Genomic DNA, 16884 nt, shown 5'->3' with positions numbered 1-16884 from the left:
ATTGTGCTATACTGAGATTGAAACCAAACTCCTACCTTGTTAGAAGGCTTCATTGCTATTGAAATGACAGGATCAGGAACATGAATTGACTCCTAAAATATTTTTTAAAAGAACAAAGAAGAATTCAAGTACAGTACTATTTGGGTCAGGGATGGATTAATTTTAATGTGCTACTTACAAAAGAACAAAGGACAAACAATAGTCATCATGTTTATGCTAGACAATACATCTCTTTGGTCTGTTTTGTATTAAATATATTAATGCAATACATTAATAAATGAATGCATATACTTACATGATCTCCTCCCTCCCAAAATAACAAAAAAAAAAAGATTATTCACTATTTAAAACCCCTAAGTTTATTGACACATTCATTTTAAATATAATCATAATGAACCCAAATGCCAAAATTTGAAATTCTTATGTAGGCTAGTGGCTACACGTGCTGTTGCTGTCTTTTGCTAAGTTACTTTATTTAATCAAAAATATACCATGACTGATAAAACAGAGAAAGGGCACTAGATTCTTTATGCATATGATATCTCATTCAGTCAGTCACAACTCTGACAAGCAGATATCCCCATTTTACAAATAAAATCATTAAAGGCGTGGAAAGACAAAATAACTTGACAGAGGTGAGACTCTAATCAAGGTCTATTTGCTTCAAAGCCTAAGCATTTCTCACAACCTCCAGTCCCTTACATTACTAATTATAGGTATTTAGAGAAGGCCTTATCAACACTATTTGTTTACAAACTATGCCCCTTCTCTAGATCCCCCAAAACCTGTACAGACTTTGATTTTCTGTAGTATCTTAAATCAACATGGAAAGCCATGGACATTGGACATTAGAGAATATCTTATACAGAAAAGCTAAATTATAAAATTATGAATTCATCACATAATACAGGGACTATTATAGTGCTCATCTATTAGGGCTGGATCAGTTCTTAGGTAAATGACCCACTGTAAATTCCTTCACAGCAAATTACCCAGGTGTACTAGGTCTTTCTTTACTAAATTCAGGAGAGGGACCGCCCTCATGAACACATGGTCATACTGTCGGAGAGCCTACTCAATAAAGGGAAAAGTGAGTGAAGGGGGATTCAAAGGCAGGAAGTGCCCAAGTATGCTCTTCCCTCTGGGATCCCTCAGTCATGAAAAGGGACCTCTGAGTTCCACAGGACAGGCTGTGTACAGTAAGTCAGACTGCCTAGTTGCACCCTGCCTCTGAGCAACGTTCCAATCTCTTATACCCTAGTCTACATGTTACAGTTCTCTGGGACTGAGGCAAGGGCCCTGGCTGGCTACTAAGTTAATAAGTGGCTGCCCACTGGGACTAGCCGGATTCTGGTGATAGGCAGTCGAGAGGCATCTGCAAAGGGGAAGCAGATCTCAGAGTGCAGGAGTCAGTGCTTCAAGTTCAGGTGTATCTGGTGAAGATTTTTCCCTCCATGCTAAATCTTAGGGGACTGTGGAATTATTTAACTAAGAAAAATCAGATAAGTTAGGTCACATAGAGCACTTGCCTAACTGACATCCAAAGAGCCACGAGAAATCTACACTGATGCCTGTGGCAATAAACGAAAACTGTCACTGTTTTTCTTAAGTATTAAATATACTATATAAACACAGACTTCTAAAAAGTGATAACTTTGAAATTAAATCACGTACCATAGAAAGGCCACTATTATTTCTGTTTGTGAATGTGTCTCCACTAGCACAGTCAATGCCAAACAATGCACAGATGTCTCCGGCATATACTTCCTCAACATCCTAAATAAAGAAATAAAACAAAGTAATACTTGCAAATAACACACATCAGGACATGGTAATCACACGAACACACTGGATATAAACAAACATGGCAGAATCTCACCATGAATTCTACAGAGAATGAATTAGCTAGAACCAATGTAATACCAATAATAACCAAGGCGAGATATACCTTGAATAGGGCCTTTATTAAAACCACATCTCAACTGACAGGACTTGACTTTACATGGAAACTCCAAGCTGTGACATCATGAGTTGGAAGATCTGTATTACTGAGAGAACACAGAGCTTCACACTTTTAGAGTTATTTCTATGGATTCAAAAGAATGTATTATGTATGCTGGCACAGTCCAACAATGAGTATATGACAAAGAAGTACAAGGAAAAACTGCACAGGAAGTTTTGAAAACAAAGGCAGGCGAGTTCAGCCCATTGTACTTAAAATAGTCTTAATTTCTCACAGATGCAAGCCATCAAATAAACACAGGAAATCTAAGAACAAAGCACTGGTGCCTCTTAAGCTTCCTAGTTTTTGTCCATTTATACTGACAGTTCATTCATAACAGATGTGGCTATGAATGACCAAATGTGCCTGAGTCTTTAACAGTTCCACAGATGTAAACCTCTCATAGCCTCTGACCTATAAGAATATCTGTGACAATCACTAATTCCTGTATCATGCCCCCTGCTGCCTATCTCACAAAACAGCAATAACATCCAATTTTGAAAGACTGCCTATTCAAGAGACAGTATGGCTACACAAATTTCTGTACGTCCTAAGCTTTTGTTCAGAGCAATAAACTTCTCCAGCAATAGAGCTGACTGGGGAAAGAGTGTGAGCAAGAGACAACCCCACCCACATGGCATTTCTACTAAGGCCTAACCCTAAAAGACCACATAGAAGGCTAGAACAGATTGAGACCCAATTAAAAAATACAAGCTGTAAGCCAAAGTTTATTTCCCTAATTAGACTTTGAGAGGTTCTAAATCTTCAGAGGGATTCTAGCACTAATATAGTCCTTCTGGGGGGAGCTGATTCTATAACAGGAATAATAAACTCTAGGGCTAAACAGGGCTTTCACACAGGGCCATCCCTTGCATTAGAGAAATTTCTGATCTGCCAGGAAGAACCTATACTTGCCTCCATCATGTCAGCATGCAGGCGAACCAGCCGCTGCACCCGCACCTTCTTTCCTGTCCTCGTGTTATAGATGGTGTCACCCTTCTTCAACTCTCCTTGGTAATTGCGGACATAAGTTAACTGTCCAAATCGTCCAGCCTAGAAGTCAAGATTGGATAAGGTGGAAAGAAGAAAAAAGAAACATAAGAATCAAAATTAAGGGGCGCCTGTGTGGCTCAGTGGGTTAAGCCTCTGCCTTCAGCTCTGGTCATGATCTCAGGGTCCTGGGTTCAAGCCCCACATCGCTTCCCCCATGTCTCTCTGCCTGCCTCTCTGCCTACTTGTGATCTCTGTCAAATAAATAAATAAAATCTTAAAAAAAAATCAAATTTAAGAGAAAAACTTCACAACAACCTCCAATCGTTCCCTACCAATTGTGGTAGTATTCTTTATACACGTTTTGGTTTATTGTCTAAAATACTTAAATACTAGGTTTGACTATAAATGAGTTAAATGGTTGTTGTTGATCTTTTTGGTACTACTTCTGATTCTTCTGAAATAAAAATTAGAAAATAATTTTAAATTGCATATGCAATAAGGAATTATCCTTTTGCCTTCTATTATTTCATAAGTTTGGTTTAATGCAATTAAGATATAAAACACAAATATAATTATTGGAAAGACAACAAAAATATAATTAGAAATGGTAAGACTGTCTCATACATCTAAAAAAAAATCCTTCAATAAGCACCTGCAAAGCTATATAAATAAGCATTCTTTAAAGTAACTGAATATAGGGGGTGCCTGGGTGGCTCTGCCTTTGGCTCAGGTCATGATCCCAGGGTCCTGGGATCGAGCCCCACATCGGGCTCTCTGCTCAGCAGGGAGCCTGCTTCTTCCTCTCTCTCTGCCTGCCTCTCTGCCTACTTGTGATCTCTGCCTGTCAAATAAATAAATAAAATCTTTAAAAAAAAAAAAAAAGTAACTGAATATAAAATAAATAACCAAGGATCAATTCCTCCTCAATACTAACACTAACAAACTGGGTATGTTTTAAAAGTTGCCATTTAACATTTAAAAGTTCCCATACTGATTTATAGGTTTAGCACAATAACAATAAAAACCCCAAAAGGAATTTTTAAACATATTATTGATTTTAAAAATTAATTTTGAAAAATAAATGAGAAGAAAAAGCAATTTCTTAAAGTATTCTGACAATGAGAAGCTTTCATGACTGATATAAAAACATTTTAATACTCCAAACTTAAACTCAATAGAATGCAGAGTAAAAAAATCTAAAATGCAGAATAGAACACATCTGTCAACAGACAATGATGACAGAAGACATGACAATGGATAAGCTGGACAATTGGTCCTCTATGTGAAGGCAGAGGAGATACATTTAGAGTCCACCTCACAGCACACAGCAAAACACATTCCAGCAGAATTAACAATAAAAAAAAGGGTCACAAAAATAGAAAACATTTATAAAATATATACAAAGAAGAGGATGTCTAAGGTTAAAAATGAGAGAAGTAAAAAAGACGAATACATTTGACTATAAATTTAAACTGTTTTTTTTTTTTAAACTGCTGTTTTAAAAAATAAGATAGCATTCAAATAAGTAAACACTTTGACACTAATTTTTAAAATAAGAAATGAGACAACTGCAAAAGAGGAATTATAACTGCATAATCAATATATGGAAAAATGTTCTGTACCATTAGGAATTAAAGCAAGATGTAAAGCAAGAAGAATTACTAACTTTCTCTTATAAAACCGGTAATAATTTTTAAATAATACTCAATGCTGATAAAGATTCATTGAAATAATTTAATACATTAACTCTAGGAAAGAAATCTGATAATAAACCATTAATATTAATATTAATATTAAAACATTCCATTCCTGGGGCACCTGAGTGGCTCAGTGGGTTAAGCCTCTGCCTTTGGCTCGGGTCATGATCTAAGGGTCCTGGGATGGAGCCCCGAGTCAGGCTCTCTGCTTGGCAGGGAGCCTGCTCTCCCCCCACCCCGACTGCCTCTCTGCCTACTTGTGATCTCTGTCTGTCAAATAAATAAATAAAATCTTAAAAAAACAAACAAACAAAACAGTGTTAAAACATTCCTTTAATTCAGTAATCACCATTTCAGGAATCCTAAGAAGATATTCCTAAAGGTATATTTTTAAAAGCTTTACCCATAAAAATTGTCACAATTGTTATTTGTACTTTTCAACTTAAGTTTTCCAGAGTAAGTATATTGTAAAAATTTTACAATAAAAACTAAAAGCCCCCCAAATAGAATCCCATCCCAGAAATAACCACTTTAACACTTCTAACTTAACCACTTCCTTTCCCTGTTAAAATAATATGAACACCAGCAACAACAACCTAACAAAAAGTACCCAAATCTTGGGTTTCTAATACCATTCTCGGTTAAAAGTAATGGAACCAAGGCACCTAAAAATGGTTGACTCAAGGGTGGAGACAGGGAGGATAAGCCTGGAGGATCCTGGAGTGCCATCAAAGTCAGGAAATACTCAAAAGAACAAAACACTACTCAATGTCAAAAGGACACAGGAACAACTCAAAGAGCTCCAATGGCCAAACTTGACCAACCTGCACAACAAAATAACGTACTACTCATTGTGACTCAAAATACATATCCATGAGGCCATATTGACATAAAGATAGACTGAATAAAAATATAAATGGGGAGCAAGACAACTCTCCCGTATAGAAGAATCCCAAGTAACTTAACAGTAGATACTGCTCCCTCAAGGAGGTGGAACATGATTTCTCACAGCTTAAGTGTGGGCTGCTTACAGCAACCCAACTTCCTTCTGAAGATGCAGTTTGGAAAGAGAAGGGGGAGTAATTTTCAGCAGAGCAATTTGTAACACAATCATTTTGTAATAGGAAGAATACCTTAGAAGAAAATTTCCACCTACAGCAATTACATACATTAGAAAACAACTTACCTCCAGTTTAAAAGCCAGGCCTACAAATGGGTGGGAACTGCTTCTCTCGGAGTTCATTAAGATTTTGTTTTTCTCTCTTGAGTCACTTAAAAGAAATATAAATCAGTGAGATGCATTATTTGATATCTCTCTTATATCACTTTATTTTATTAAAGAAAAAGCATCTACACGTTAAACATTTCTACCTCATATAAGGGAAATTTCACTGAGATTGATAAGAGTAACTTCTCGGGGCTTAGTTACTACATTATGACATGACCAGAGCAGACTAAAAACACAAAAATGGCAGAGAAAGAAAAGAAAAATAATCAATGAGAGCTTAAAAAAAAATGCTTGCATTTCAAACTTTAAGGATTTTTGTTTGTTTGTTTTTGGTTGTGGTTTTTTTGGTGTGGCCGAAAATAGCTGGTCCCAAATGAAAAAACATTGACTAATGAAGAAAACCTTAGTAGATAATAAACCATACTTCTAACTCACAAACAATATGATATGGCAAGTGGTATAATAGTTTTCTACATGTCAAAAGTGTTACCCAAATAGAAACTGGCAACTGATTTTTGTAAATTATGGGGGGAAAAAAACCGATAAACATAACTTAATCAAAAGAAACATTCTTAAATTCTTTCACAGTGCATAAATGTTATTTCTGCATGGACTAAGATTCAATTTCCAAGACTTACTCCTCCTGATTGAGAATAGCATAATTTTGGACTTCAGATGGATTTGGGAGGTATTCTAAAACAGCATCTAGAAGAGGCTGAACTCCTTTGTTCTTCAACGCACTTCCCAAAAGGACAGGAGTAAATGACCTATTTAGAGTAGCTCTTCGGATTGCACACTAAAAAAGAAAAAGAATTAACAATTAACCTTAAAAAAAGTTTTGTGTTTCAGATCAGTTACAAACCAGCAAGTGAGGGGCACCTGGGTGGCTCAGTGGGTTAAAGCCTCTGCCTTAGGCTCAGGTCATGATCCCAGGGTTCTGGGATCAAGCCCCACATCCGGCTCTCTGCTCAGTGGGGAGCCTGCTTCTCCCTCTCCCTCTGCATGCCTCTCTGCCTACTTGTGATCTCTGTCAAATAAATAAATAAAATCTAAAAAAAAAAAAGAAAGAAAGAAAGAAACTTCAAACCAGTAAGTAAATAAAAGGAATTGACACTCTTTGGAGTACAGGCTATAGTGGAGACTAGAATGAGGTCCTCTATACATTAAAGGTCAAAATACAAGGAAAAAAATCAGTTCCTTCTCCAGGGCTAGGAAGCAATTTACTGTATAACTGCTTTTGACACTCTTGGAATGTCACTAATTTCCAATGTGACAAAAATACATACAGACACACACACACACAGAAAACAGGCACACACCGAGAGAGGTATAAACAGTATGCTAACAATTATGTAATAATAAGGAAAAGTAACACACACACACACACGCGCTGTGTCTGGAAAAATACAGCAAAAACTATTAACTGGCAACCTGTTTGAGGGAGGAGGCAGAGAACTAGGCAAACAGGAGACACGTGGGAGATTTTTTTTTTCTTTACTGTGTACCTTTGTGTACTTTTAAATGTTTAAAACCTATGAAAATATCTATTAAAAAACACATTTAATTAAGAGATGTTTTCTTTCTTTTAAACAACATACATACAGGAAGCCAAATAGTACAAATCACTCATAAACTAAGAGCCATGAGAGTAACAGGCTATGATGTTACTCTTGCTTAAGGTGCGAGAGCTATGAATGTGTCCCAGCTGTGTGCCACAGGCAGCCCTCCGGGCTAAGCAGGTCTCTGAGAGTAAGCAATGGAACTAAGTCTTAGCAGCTAGAAGATATCAACAGCAATAGGGAAACCAGTGTACAATTATTCTTCTAGAAAACTAGTTATCGTAAAAAAAAGAAAAAAAGCTTAAAGCAAAAACTTACAACCGTAACTTCTGAACATCACTATAATACAAGTCACTAACCACTTAATAAGCTACCTTAAGCCACAGGACCAAAACTCTGACTTACCAAACCTCCTGTATATGCAAGTAGGGACGTAAATAATCTTACCACATTTACTTTACAACAGAAAAACAGGAAGGTGGTAGATAAATAGAAAAAAAAAAAATTAGAACCATCCTAATACCAGCCTAACAAAAGCTTTATTTTTCAAAAATTTCCCTTGTTTTCATACTTCAAAGGTGTTGCCTTTCCACTGTCCTTATAATGTATCCAACAATACAGAAAGTATACTCATGTATCCTCTGCAGAAAACAGTAAACAGAGCAGCACTGAATTGGCCATGCTTAGAAAGGCCTGTTTACAAGGTTGGCTCCTGGCTGGTGTCTGAGAACTTGGATTTCAGGGGGGTTCCCAGCATTCCCAGAACTGAGAATGGGTCACTATGGCTACAGTCTGCACAAACAATGGATGGATGCTAAACACCTGCTTTCCTCCTGCAAGTCTGGAATTTGGATAAATGCCAGGCAGAGGATGTCTTTCAATAGCCATTAATAAAACCTCATTCTAACAGATGAGATTCACAAGTATAGTCACAACTCACTGCTATAGGAGTGAGGCAAACCCTGCCATGACTCCACTGTGAGAGGACTCTTGGAAGCTGATACATGGTTTCTTATGGACTTCACCTCATGTGCCTTTTCCCTTTGTTGATTTCGTTTTGTATCCTTTTATTGTAATAATCAGAGCCACAACTATGATAAGGTGTTGAGAATTTTGTGTGATCCTCCTAAATCACTGAACCTGGGAATGGTCCAGGGGACCTCTGACACATGCCCTTTAACAAATAAAAACCTAACTCTGTATTGTGGTTCCCAGGACACAGTGCTTGACCTATACCCTCCTACATAGTTTGTGAAAACTAAAGGACTCAAGTTATGAGATTAGTAAGCGTCCTCAGCTTCGACAGGGTTCTTTCCTTGTGCATTTTGCCTACTATCAACTCCTGTGCCAGGTCTTAAACACAGTAATCATTTATCTGATCTCTGCAAAGTGTACCATGTGGTTTGGTAAAATAAGTACCAGTTTTTTTAATGGTAAAATAAACAAGATTTATCACTTTAACCATTTTTAAGTATACAGTTCAGTGGCAGTAAGTACATTTACACTGCTATGCTGTCGTTACCACTATCCATCTCCAGAATTTTTTCATCATCTCAGATGGAAACTCTGTACTTCTTAAACTCTCTATTCTGTAACCCACCCCTCTGCCACCACCCCTGGTAACCACTATTTCTGTCTTTAGGAATTATGACTGTTCTGGGTACCTCACATAAGTGGAAAAATATGTCATTTGTCCTTTTGTACGGTTCATGTCATTTAGCATGTCTTCATGGTTCATCCATGCTACAGCATGCATCCGAATCTCCTTCCTTTTTAAGGCTAAATCATAGTCCATTGTATGTATATACTAATTTTGTTTGTCCATTCATCCACTGATGGGCATTTGAGCTGTTTCCAGCTTTTTGCTACTCTGAAGAGTGCTACTACCAACACAGGGGTACAAATACCTATTTGAATAATTCTTTCAGATATTATCCAGAAGTGGAACTGCTGAATCCATATGGTTGTTCTAGGTTTAATTTTTTGAGGAATGGCCGTACTTCTTCCACAGTGACTGCATCATTTCACATTCCCACTAACAATGCACAAGAGTTCCAATTTCTCTGTATCTTCGCCAACACTTGCTATTTTACTAGCTATCTTAATGGATAAAGTGAAATCCCATGATTTTGACTTGCCTTCCCTAATAATTAGTGATGCTAAGCATCTTTTCATGTGCTTATTGGCCTCTGTGTGTCTCCTGTGCAAAAATTATCTACTAGAAAAATAAATACCAATCTTAAGCAGAGATCTTTTTTTTTTTTTAAGGATCTAAATGACCAAGTGAAGAAATCTATACAGCCTTCTAAACAGTACAAGTATCAACATTTAGACTGTAACCATTTAGCAGCCTCATCACTTAATCTGTTTTATTGCTGTAACACTTGTATATTTATCTTCTCCTTAAGAAGATATACCGAAGAAGTTGATTTATTTTCTAAGATTTTATTTATTTATTTGACACACAGAGAGAGATCACGAGTAGGCAGAGAGGCAGGCAGAGAGAGAGACGGAGGAAGCAGGCTCCCTTCTGAGCAGAGAGCCTGATGCAGAACTCGGTCCCAGGACCCTGGGATCATGACCTGAGCTGAAGGCAGAGGCTTAACCCATTGAGCCACCCAGGCGCCCAAGAGGTTGGATGTTTAAATATCATCTTTTCTTTTTAGAACTATTAACTCCTTTCCCATTGTAAGATGTTATAGAACTCATTACTTAAAGAATAATAAGAAATAGCAAGTATTTTTTGAAAAAACCAGTAATATTAAATAAATTTACTCAGATTTCATTAATAAAACCCATGCATAAAAGCATGTCTCTTACCCACAAAAAACCCCACCCTATTTTTCTTGTTATTGTAAGACTTATTTTGAGAGCACTTGCCTTTAAATCAGAAACTGAGGGGATTTTTTCCTCCAAGAACATCTCACCAAGCTGTTCATCTGAATTTGCAACACATTCAATCAGCTCTTGCCGGTGATCAGCTGCTGCTGCCCTGAATTCAGCTGGAATTTCCCCATATCGAACAAACTGACTAAGAAAAGAAATGCTTTATTTTACTACTATAAGAATATTCAATTATACAATATAAAGCACCAATGAAAAACACAAACCCTAATGGCTAAAAATTTTTTTTTAATTTTTTATTTTTTATAAACATATATTTTTATCCCCAGGGGTACAGGTCTGTGAATCGCCAGGTTTACACACTTCACAGCACTCGCCAGAGCACATACCCTCCCCAATGGGCTAAAATTTTTTTAAATGAAAAAGAGCTTTGATATATTTGCATTAAAATGGCAAGACCAATGTAGATCTTTAAAATTTAGACAGAATAGTGGGCAAAAATACTTAAATAAGAAAAGCAAACTGCCAAGGCTGTACTACTTACTAATAAATACAAGAGCCAAGCTTCAAAGTCATTCTGACTCCAAAGCTCATATGACTCTTGAAAATTCTATTAACCAAATTAATCAGAATATCACAGTCACTAACAAAGAAGAAAAGAGACCTGACTCTATTCCTTCCACTGATAACAAACCCAATTACACAATTTTAACACAGAATATAGTAAAAAAAAGGTTACTAAATACGACAAACTCTTCAACCTTAACCCCAGATCGCCATTTCTTTAGGGGCTGGATAGGAAAGAGTTATAAATATACACAACTGAGAAACAGATATACATGATATTCAAAACATCAGTCTCAAAAGTTTCAAAGTACTTCTTTAAAAATGGAAACTAGCGTCCAAAATATCAGCTTTTCAGAAAATGTGTTCCTAAATTAAAAAAGTAAAGGAAGTCAACCGCATATAGTCAGAAAATAATTCTTATCTCAACAAATGCTCTTCACAGCCTTCAGCTCATAATTTCATCCTTCCTGTCAAGCTCCCCTGGTTCTTAGCCAGAATCAGCTGTGGGTCCTTTCAAAATTTATATACCCAGAGGTCTAGGGCTGGGAAAGAGGGCAGATATAATAAGAAACTCCATCTGTGGTAGGGGCATAACAAAGTTTAAGAGCCTTTACTTTAGAAGACAAATGTGTGCCCTGGTAACTTTGGGAAAGTGGATTTATTAATTCATTTACAAATATTTTTGAGTCCTTATTGTGTACCAGAAAGTGCTAGGGCTTGGGACAGAATTGAATAAACATGATAAAATATCCCTATCCTCTTGGGCCTTACATTCTAAGAAATAGTAGATAAACCACAGTCACTACTGTCATACAAGAAGGGAGAGAAACGCCTCATCTACTAGACAGCCTATATCCTTCCCCTGCCTACAAGACAGCTGATGAGGATAAAGGATACAGTTAACTGAACACAACACCCTTCACCCACCCGCCAGACTAGCAATCCCAGTTTCACAGCAGAGAAAGAAAACCTCTCAGGAATTACTTCTAAAGAAACTGCTAGGCTATTGGGGACCACTCCTCATAATGAAGGGTCATTTATGTCTTCCCACATTGTCCAAAACAGTGCCACTCAAAATGTGGTCTATAGACCTCTAATGGCAGCATCACCTGGGAGCTTTCCAGAAATGCAAATTCCAGACTCCCCCCAGACCTACTGAATCAGAATCATCTGGAAGTGGATCCAGGAATGTGTTTTAACAAGCCTGCACGTGATTTTTCTGAATGTCAAATTTTGATTAACAGTTTTGTATGTAGAGGTCACTCAAAATTGATTGATGGATCAAATACCATGTCAAAAAATCACCAATTTGCTTCTTATGTTCTCCAAACCACATCTGCACTATTTTTAACTGCTTTTATGTATTGTCGTTTTATCTCTGTAGTCTCATAAATAGAGCAAACATTCATGATCCATATTTTCTTCCCAGTTTTTATCATAATACCCAGGACACAGCAGCTACTCCATAAAAGTCCATAGGATGAATCAATGAATAAATAAACAAATGGAAAACGAGATACATTACTAGCCCAAGCTGATGGCCTGTTACCATACCATGCATATAACATGATATAAATTACCCAAAAAATAACATACTCTCCCTTGGAAAGAATACTAAGCAAAATGGGAACCAACTAGGATTAAAGGCATTAAAACAAAATCATTTTGGAGTATATTCCTCCAGCCATATTTTAAAAAGTTTTCTCTATGTTTAAAGAAATCATCCTTTCTTTTTTCTCTTTGATGCTTTTTAAGGTATTAATAATACATTTTTAACTTACCCAAAGTCTCCATCAAAATAGATGGCTCGTTCCTCAATAAGGTCTATTATACCTCTAAAATCACCCTCCAAACCAATGGGTATCTGCATAAATGCTGCATTGTGACTCAGTTTAGACCTGAAAAATAAAAATATATATGTTTACCAAATAAAAATACATATGTCCTCCCTAAATCCCTTTGAAATGACAAAAATAAATCAATGGCAGATATTGTGGAACCGAGAAGGGTATCATCAGAAGCTCAAAACAGAAAATATATTGGGTCACCTAGATGGCTCAGTTGTTAAGCATCTGCCTTGGGCTGGAGTCATGATCCTGGGGTCCTGGGACTGAGTCCTGCATCAGGCTCCCTGACCAGTGGGAGGCTTGCTTCTTCTCCCACGCCCCCTGTTTGTGTTCCCTCTCTTGCTCTGTCAAATAAAATCTTGAAAAGAAAAAAAGCCAAAAAACTCAGAAAATTTAAAACGCTTGGGAGTAACCAAATTCACCATGCTCAGGAAGCCAAAATCCTATTTAAGCAACAAGAGAACTCTAAAATAAGTGTTTCTCCATCAGCTCCCCAGAATATCCTGGATCAAAAACATAAGGGGGAAGAACAAGTCAATGGTGGTTGATCAGAAAACTAAAGGATAGTGGGATCACCTTGCCAATCTCCTTAGATCAGCTGACTCTAGCAAAGCTGAGTACAGTTAAAGAGGAAGTTCTTACAGGAGAACTTTTAGCATGCATGTTAAAAATCAGATATTCGGGACGCCTGGGTGGCTCAGTTGGTTAAGCGGCTGCCTTCAGCTCAGGTCATGATCCCGGTGTCCTGGGATCGAGTCCCACATCAGGCTCCATGCTTAGCGGGGAGCCTGCTTCTCCCTCTGCCTCTGCCTGCCACTCTGTCTGTCTGTGAGCTCTCTCTCTCTCTCTGACAAAAAAAAAAAAAAAAATCAGATATTCATTATCAGCCTATACCCTCAATCAGGCACAACCACTGAAGGGAACGGCAGGTATTCTCACTGAAAAAGAAACATGCTCTGGCTACCATAGTGTAGTCTAGACTCTAGGCCCCTATCTATAACTATGGATAGAAAACTAAGAATCACCAAATATTTGAAGGTTACCAATAGCTTGAAAGAGACGTGTGAGCTCAAGAAACAGTATTAACTTCCAAGACAGAGTTATCCAAAGAAAATAAAATGCAAAGATCTGAGAACTACCTTTCTATTAATGAAGACGATGCAATAAAAGACAAAGTTTAGGAAATTAATTACATAATTACAGAAATTAAAAAGAAAGAAAAGGCTAACATAACAGAAGGGACACAGATGACCTTCAGATTAGTGAGCTGGAAGACTGACATCAATTCTCTCATAACCCAGATGAAAATGAGAAGAAACAAATGTATGAAATGGTAGAATGAATAGTAGAAAAGGTAATACGCGGAGATGAGATCCAGAAGTTCTAAAATCTGTTTAATAGGAGTTACACAATGCAGATAAGAGGGAGCAGAGCAGAAAGAGAACTGCAGTAGTCACATAAATGCTAGAAGAGAATTTTCCTGGAATTCACACAACATGGTAGAAATAGTCCATCCATTGCCAAGTACAAGTAAAATATAAGTAAAAAGGACAAAAAGTGAAAAGGCTTTGTTTTCAAACCTAAGTAAGTAAGAAATTACTAAGTAACTAAGTAAGAAATGACTACAAATACCCAATAAAGAAAACTTTCAAGCTCATATTCCCAAATATATCACTTCCATCAGTGCGCACAGCAATACTGTCTTTTTTTGTTGTTGTTGTTGTTTTAAAGATTTTATTTATTTATTTGACAGACAAGAGATCACAAGTAAGCAGAGAGGCAGGTAGAGAGAGAGGAAGGGAAACGTGTGGGGCTCGATCCCAGGACCCTGGGATCATGACCTAAGCCGAAGGCAGAGGCTTAACCCACTGAGCCACCCAGGCGCCCCGCAATACCGTCTTTTGAAGCTCTTCAACACCGTATCCTTCATGATCAGACACATCGCTCTTGGTGTCTCCACTACCAGAAACTTTACTATTTTCATCAGCTCTGCCCTAGGATATTTCAATAGGAAGTTGATAGCTCCATTTACACATCCACCAAAGATGAAAGTGAAACTTCCACTCTTTTCAAAGGCTATGTGAAATATACAATATTGAGCAAAGTGTAAAATGCCAGGACCACAACTTAGTTACATCTGGTACAGAAAGGAAGTGTTACTGTTATTTTAGCAAGTATGTTACCATATGAACCCAAGGGAATACACCATAACTTCTTAAGGGCATTAATTAAAATTCCTTAAGTTGGGGTGCTTGGGTGGCTCAGTGGATTAAAGTCTCTGCCTTCAGCTCAGGTCATGATTCCAGGGTCCTGGGATTGAGCCCCACATCGGACTCTCTGCTCTTCAGGGAGCCTGCCTCCTCTCTCTCTCTGCCTGCCTCTCTGCCTAGTTATGATCTCTGTCAAATAAATAAATAAAATCTTAAAAAAAAAAAGGATAAAAAATTAATAAAAAAATAAAGTTCCTTCAGTAAAGGTTAAAACAGACAATTCTCTAGGTTTGTCTAAACATATACTTATAGAATCCACACTAGATTATTACTTCTCTAATCACAGCAAAACAGTGAAATGCCAGATTGTTATCTGAATTCACCTTAAACCTCCCTATAATTTAAGTCACATTTTCCCCATTTTACAGCAAATGTAACTGATGAGATCACATCACAAACCAAACTACTGACTTTGATGTTTCTTTTACTAAGATAAGTACTCACATAAATTTTAGGGAAAAAAACTTTTTTTTTTTCCTAAAAATTTTTTTAGGAATAGAGCTTAATGACATTGAATTAATAATTATCCTTCTATGTCAGGTTTCATCACAGCCCCTCCTGTTCTAAGGTTCAGTACCTCATTTGCTGCAGGGCCCTGGTGGGGTTGGAGCCCATTCGGTCCAATTTGTTAATAAAAGTTAAAAAAGGAACGTTGTAGCGCTTCATCTGACGATTAACAGTCATGGTCTGGCACTGCACCCCTCCAACAGCACAGAGAACGAGGACTGCACCATCCAACACTCTCAGGGCCCTTTCAACTTCTATTGTGAAGTCCACATGTCCTAAATTAGACAAAGAAGTGTGGGTCTTAAAGTATGAATTTTTCTAACATGCACGATTACAAGCTTTTGTATCTCTCCTCGTGATGTAAGTCTTTTAATTAGAATGTGGATTTCTTAAACCACCATACTGTTTACTCACCATAAGGTCCAGGGGCCCAACTCTTCAAAAAACTATGAGGTAGGTACCTAAGTGGCTCAGCTGTTAAGCACCTGCCTTCAGCTGGGGTCATGATCCCAGAGTCTTGGGATCAAGCCCCGCATGGGTCTCCCTGCTTGGCGGGAGGCCTGCTTCTCCCTTTCCCACTCCCTCTGCTTGTGTTTCCTCTCCTGCTGTGTCTCTGTCAAATAAATAAATAAAAATCTTAAGAAAAAAAAACAAAAAAACACAACAAAACTACAAGGGCCTGGGCACCTTTAAATCAGATACAGCTTTCAATGGACAAGAACCTTCCTACTCAAAATTTATTTGCACTGGAGATTTTACTTATTTATTTGATACAGAGAGAGAGAGAACAAATGTGGGAGCTGCAGGCAGAGGGAGAAACAGGAAGCCTGATCCAGAACTCGATCTCATGGATTATGACCTGAGCTGAAGGCAGTTGCTTAATCAACTGAGCCACCCAGGCGCCCTATTTGCAGTCTCTTTTAAGGAAACCACATAATGATGAAGAGCTCTAGGTCCCAGATTTCTCTAACAAGAACTCACAATCACACTTTTGAATATCATTTGACACTTAAAAATGAGCTGGGACATAATAAAGAACTAAATGTGCTTTTGTCAAAACAATCTGCAACAATTAAACTAAGACTTCAACTCACCAGGAGTATCTATAATGTTGATATTGACATCTTTCCACATGGTATAGGTGGCTGCTGACTGAATAGTGATTCCTCGTTGTCTCTCTAGTTCCATGGAATCCATGACAGCACCAACTCCATCTTTACCTTTCACCTAAACACAAGCACAGCAATTCAGAGTCCCCCATCCCTACATCCCAAGAAGGAAAGAAATCTTACTGAGCTGGAACTAGAACACAGAAAGTTAACTGATGCAATTTTCAGAGAAGTCAGACCATATCATATTGTGAAACAGAG

General features: G+C 37.6%; 1 protein-coding gene across 1 annotated transcript in view; it reads right to left on the bottom strand.

Moving 5' to 3' along the window:
• Window positions 1-16884, bottom strand: part of GFM1 (G elongation factor mitochondrial 1) — a 42973-nt gene that overhangs the window by 23523 nt on the left and 2566 nt on the right. The window contains exons 3-11 of the mRNA XM_082687191.1: window positions 16609-16741; window positions 15585-15789; window positions 12672-12788; window positions 10360-10510; window positions 6559-6716; window positions 5879-5963; window positions 2918-3055; window positions 1675-1776; window positions 36-92 (exon numbers count right to left, since the gene is read on the bottom strand). Coding sequence (XP_082543317.1) covers window positions 36-92; window positions 1675-1776; window positions 2918-3055; window positions 5879-5963; window positions 6559-6716; window positions 10360-10510; window positions 12672-12788; window positions 15585-15789; window positions 16609-16741 — 1146 coding nt within the window. The remainder of the gene's footprint in view (window positions 1-35; window positions 93-1674; window positions 1777-2917; window positions 3056-5878; window positions 5964-6558; window positions 6717-10359; window positions 10511-12671; window positions 12789-15584; window positions 15790-16608; window positions 16742-16884) is intronic.

The sequence above is a fragment of the Mustela nivalis genome (assembly GCF_964662115.1).
Source record: "Mustela nivalis genome assembly, chromosome: 1".
Lineage (NCBI taxonomy): Eukaryota > Metazoa > Chordata > Mammalia > Carnivora > Mustelidae > Mustela > Mustela nivalis.
The sequence above is the reverse complement of the archived record's forward strand: the minus strand, read 5'-3'. Positions and strand labels throughout refer to the sequence as shown.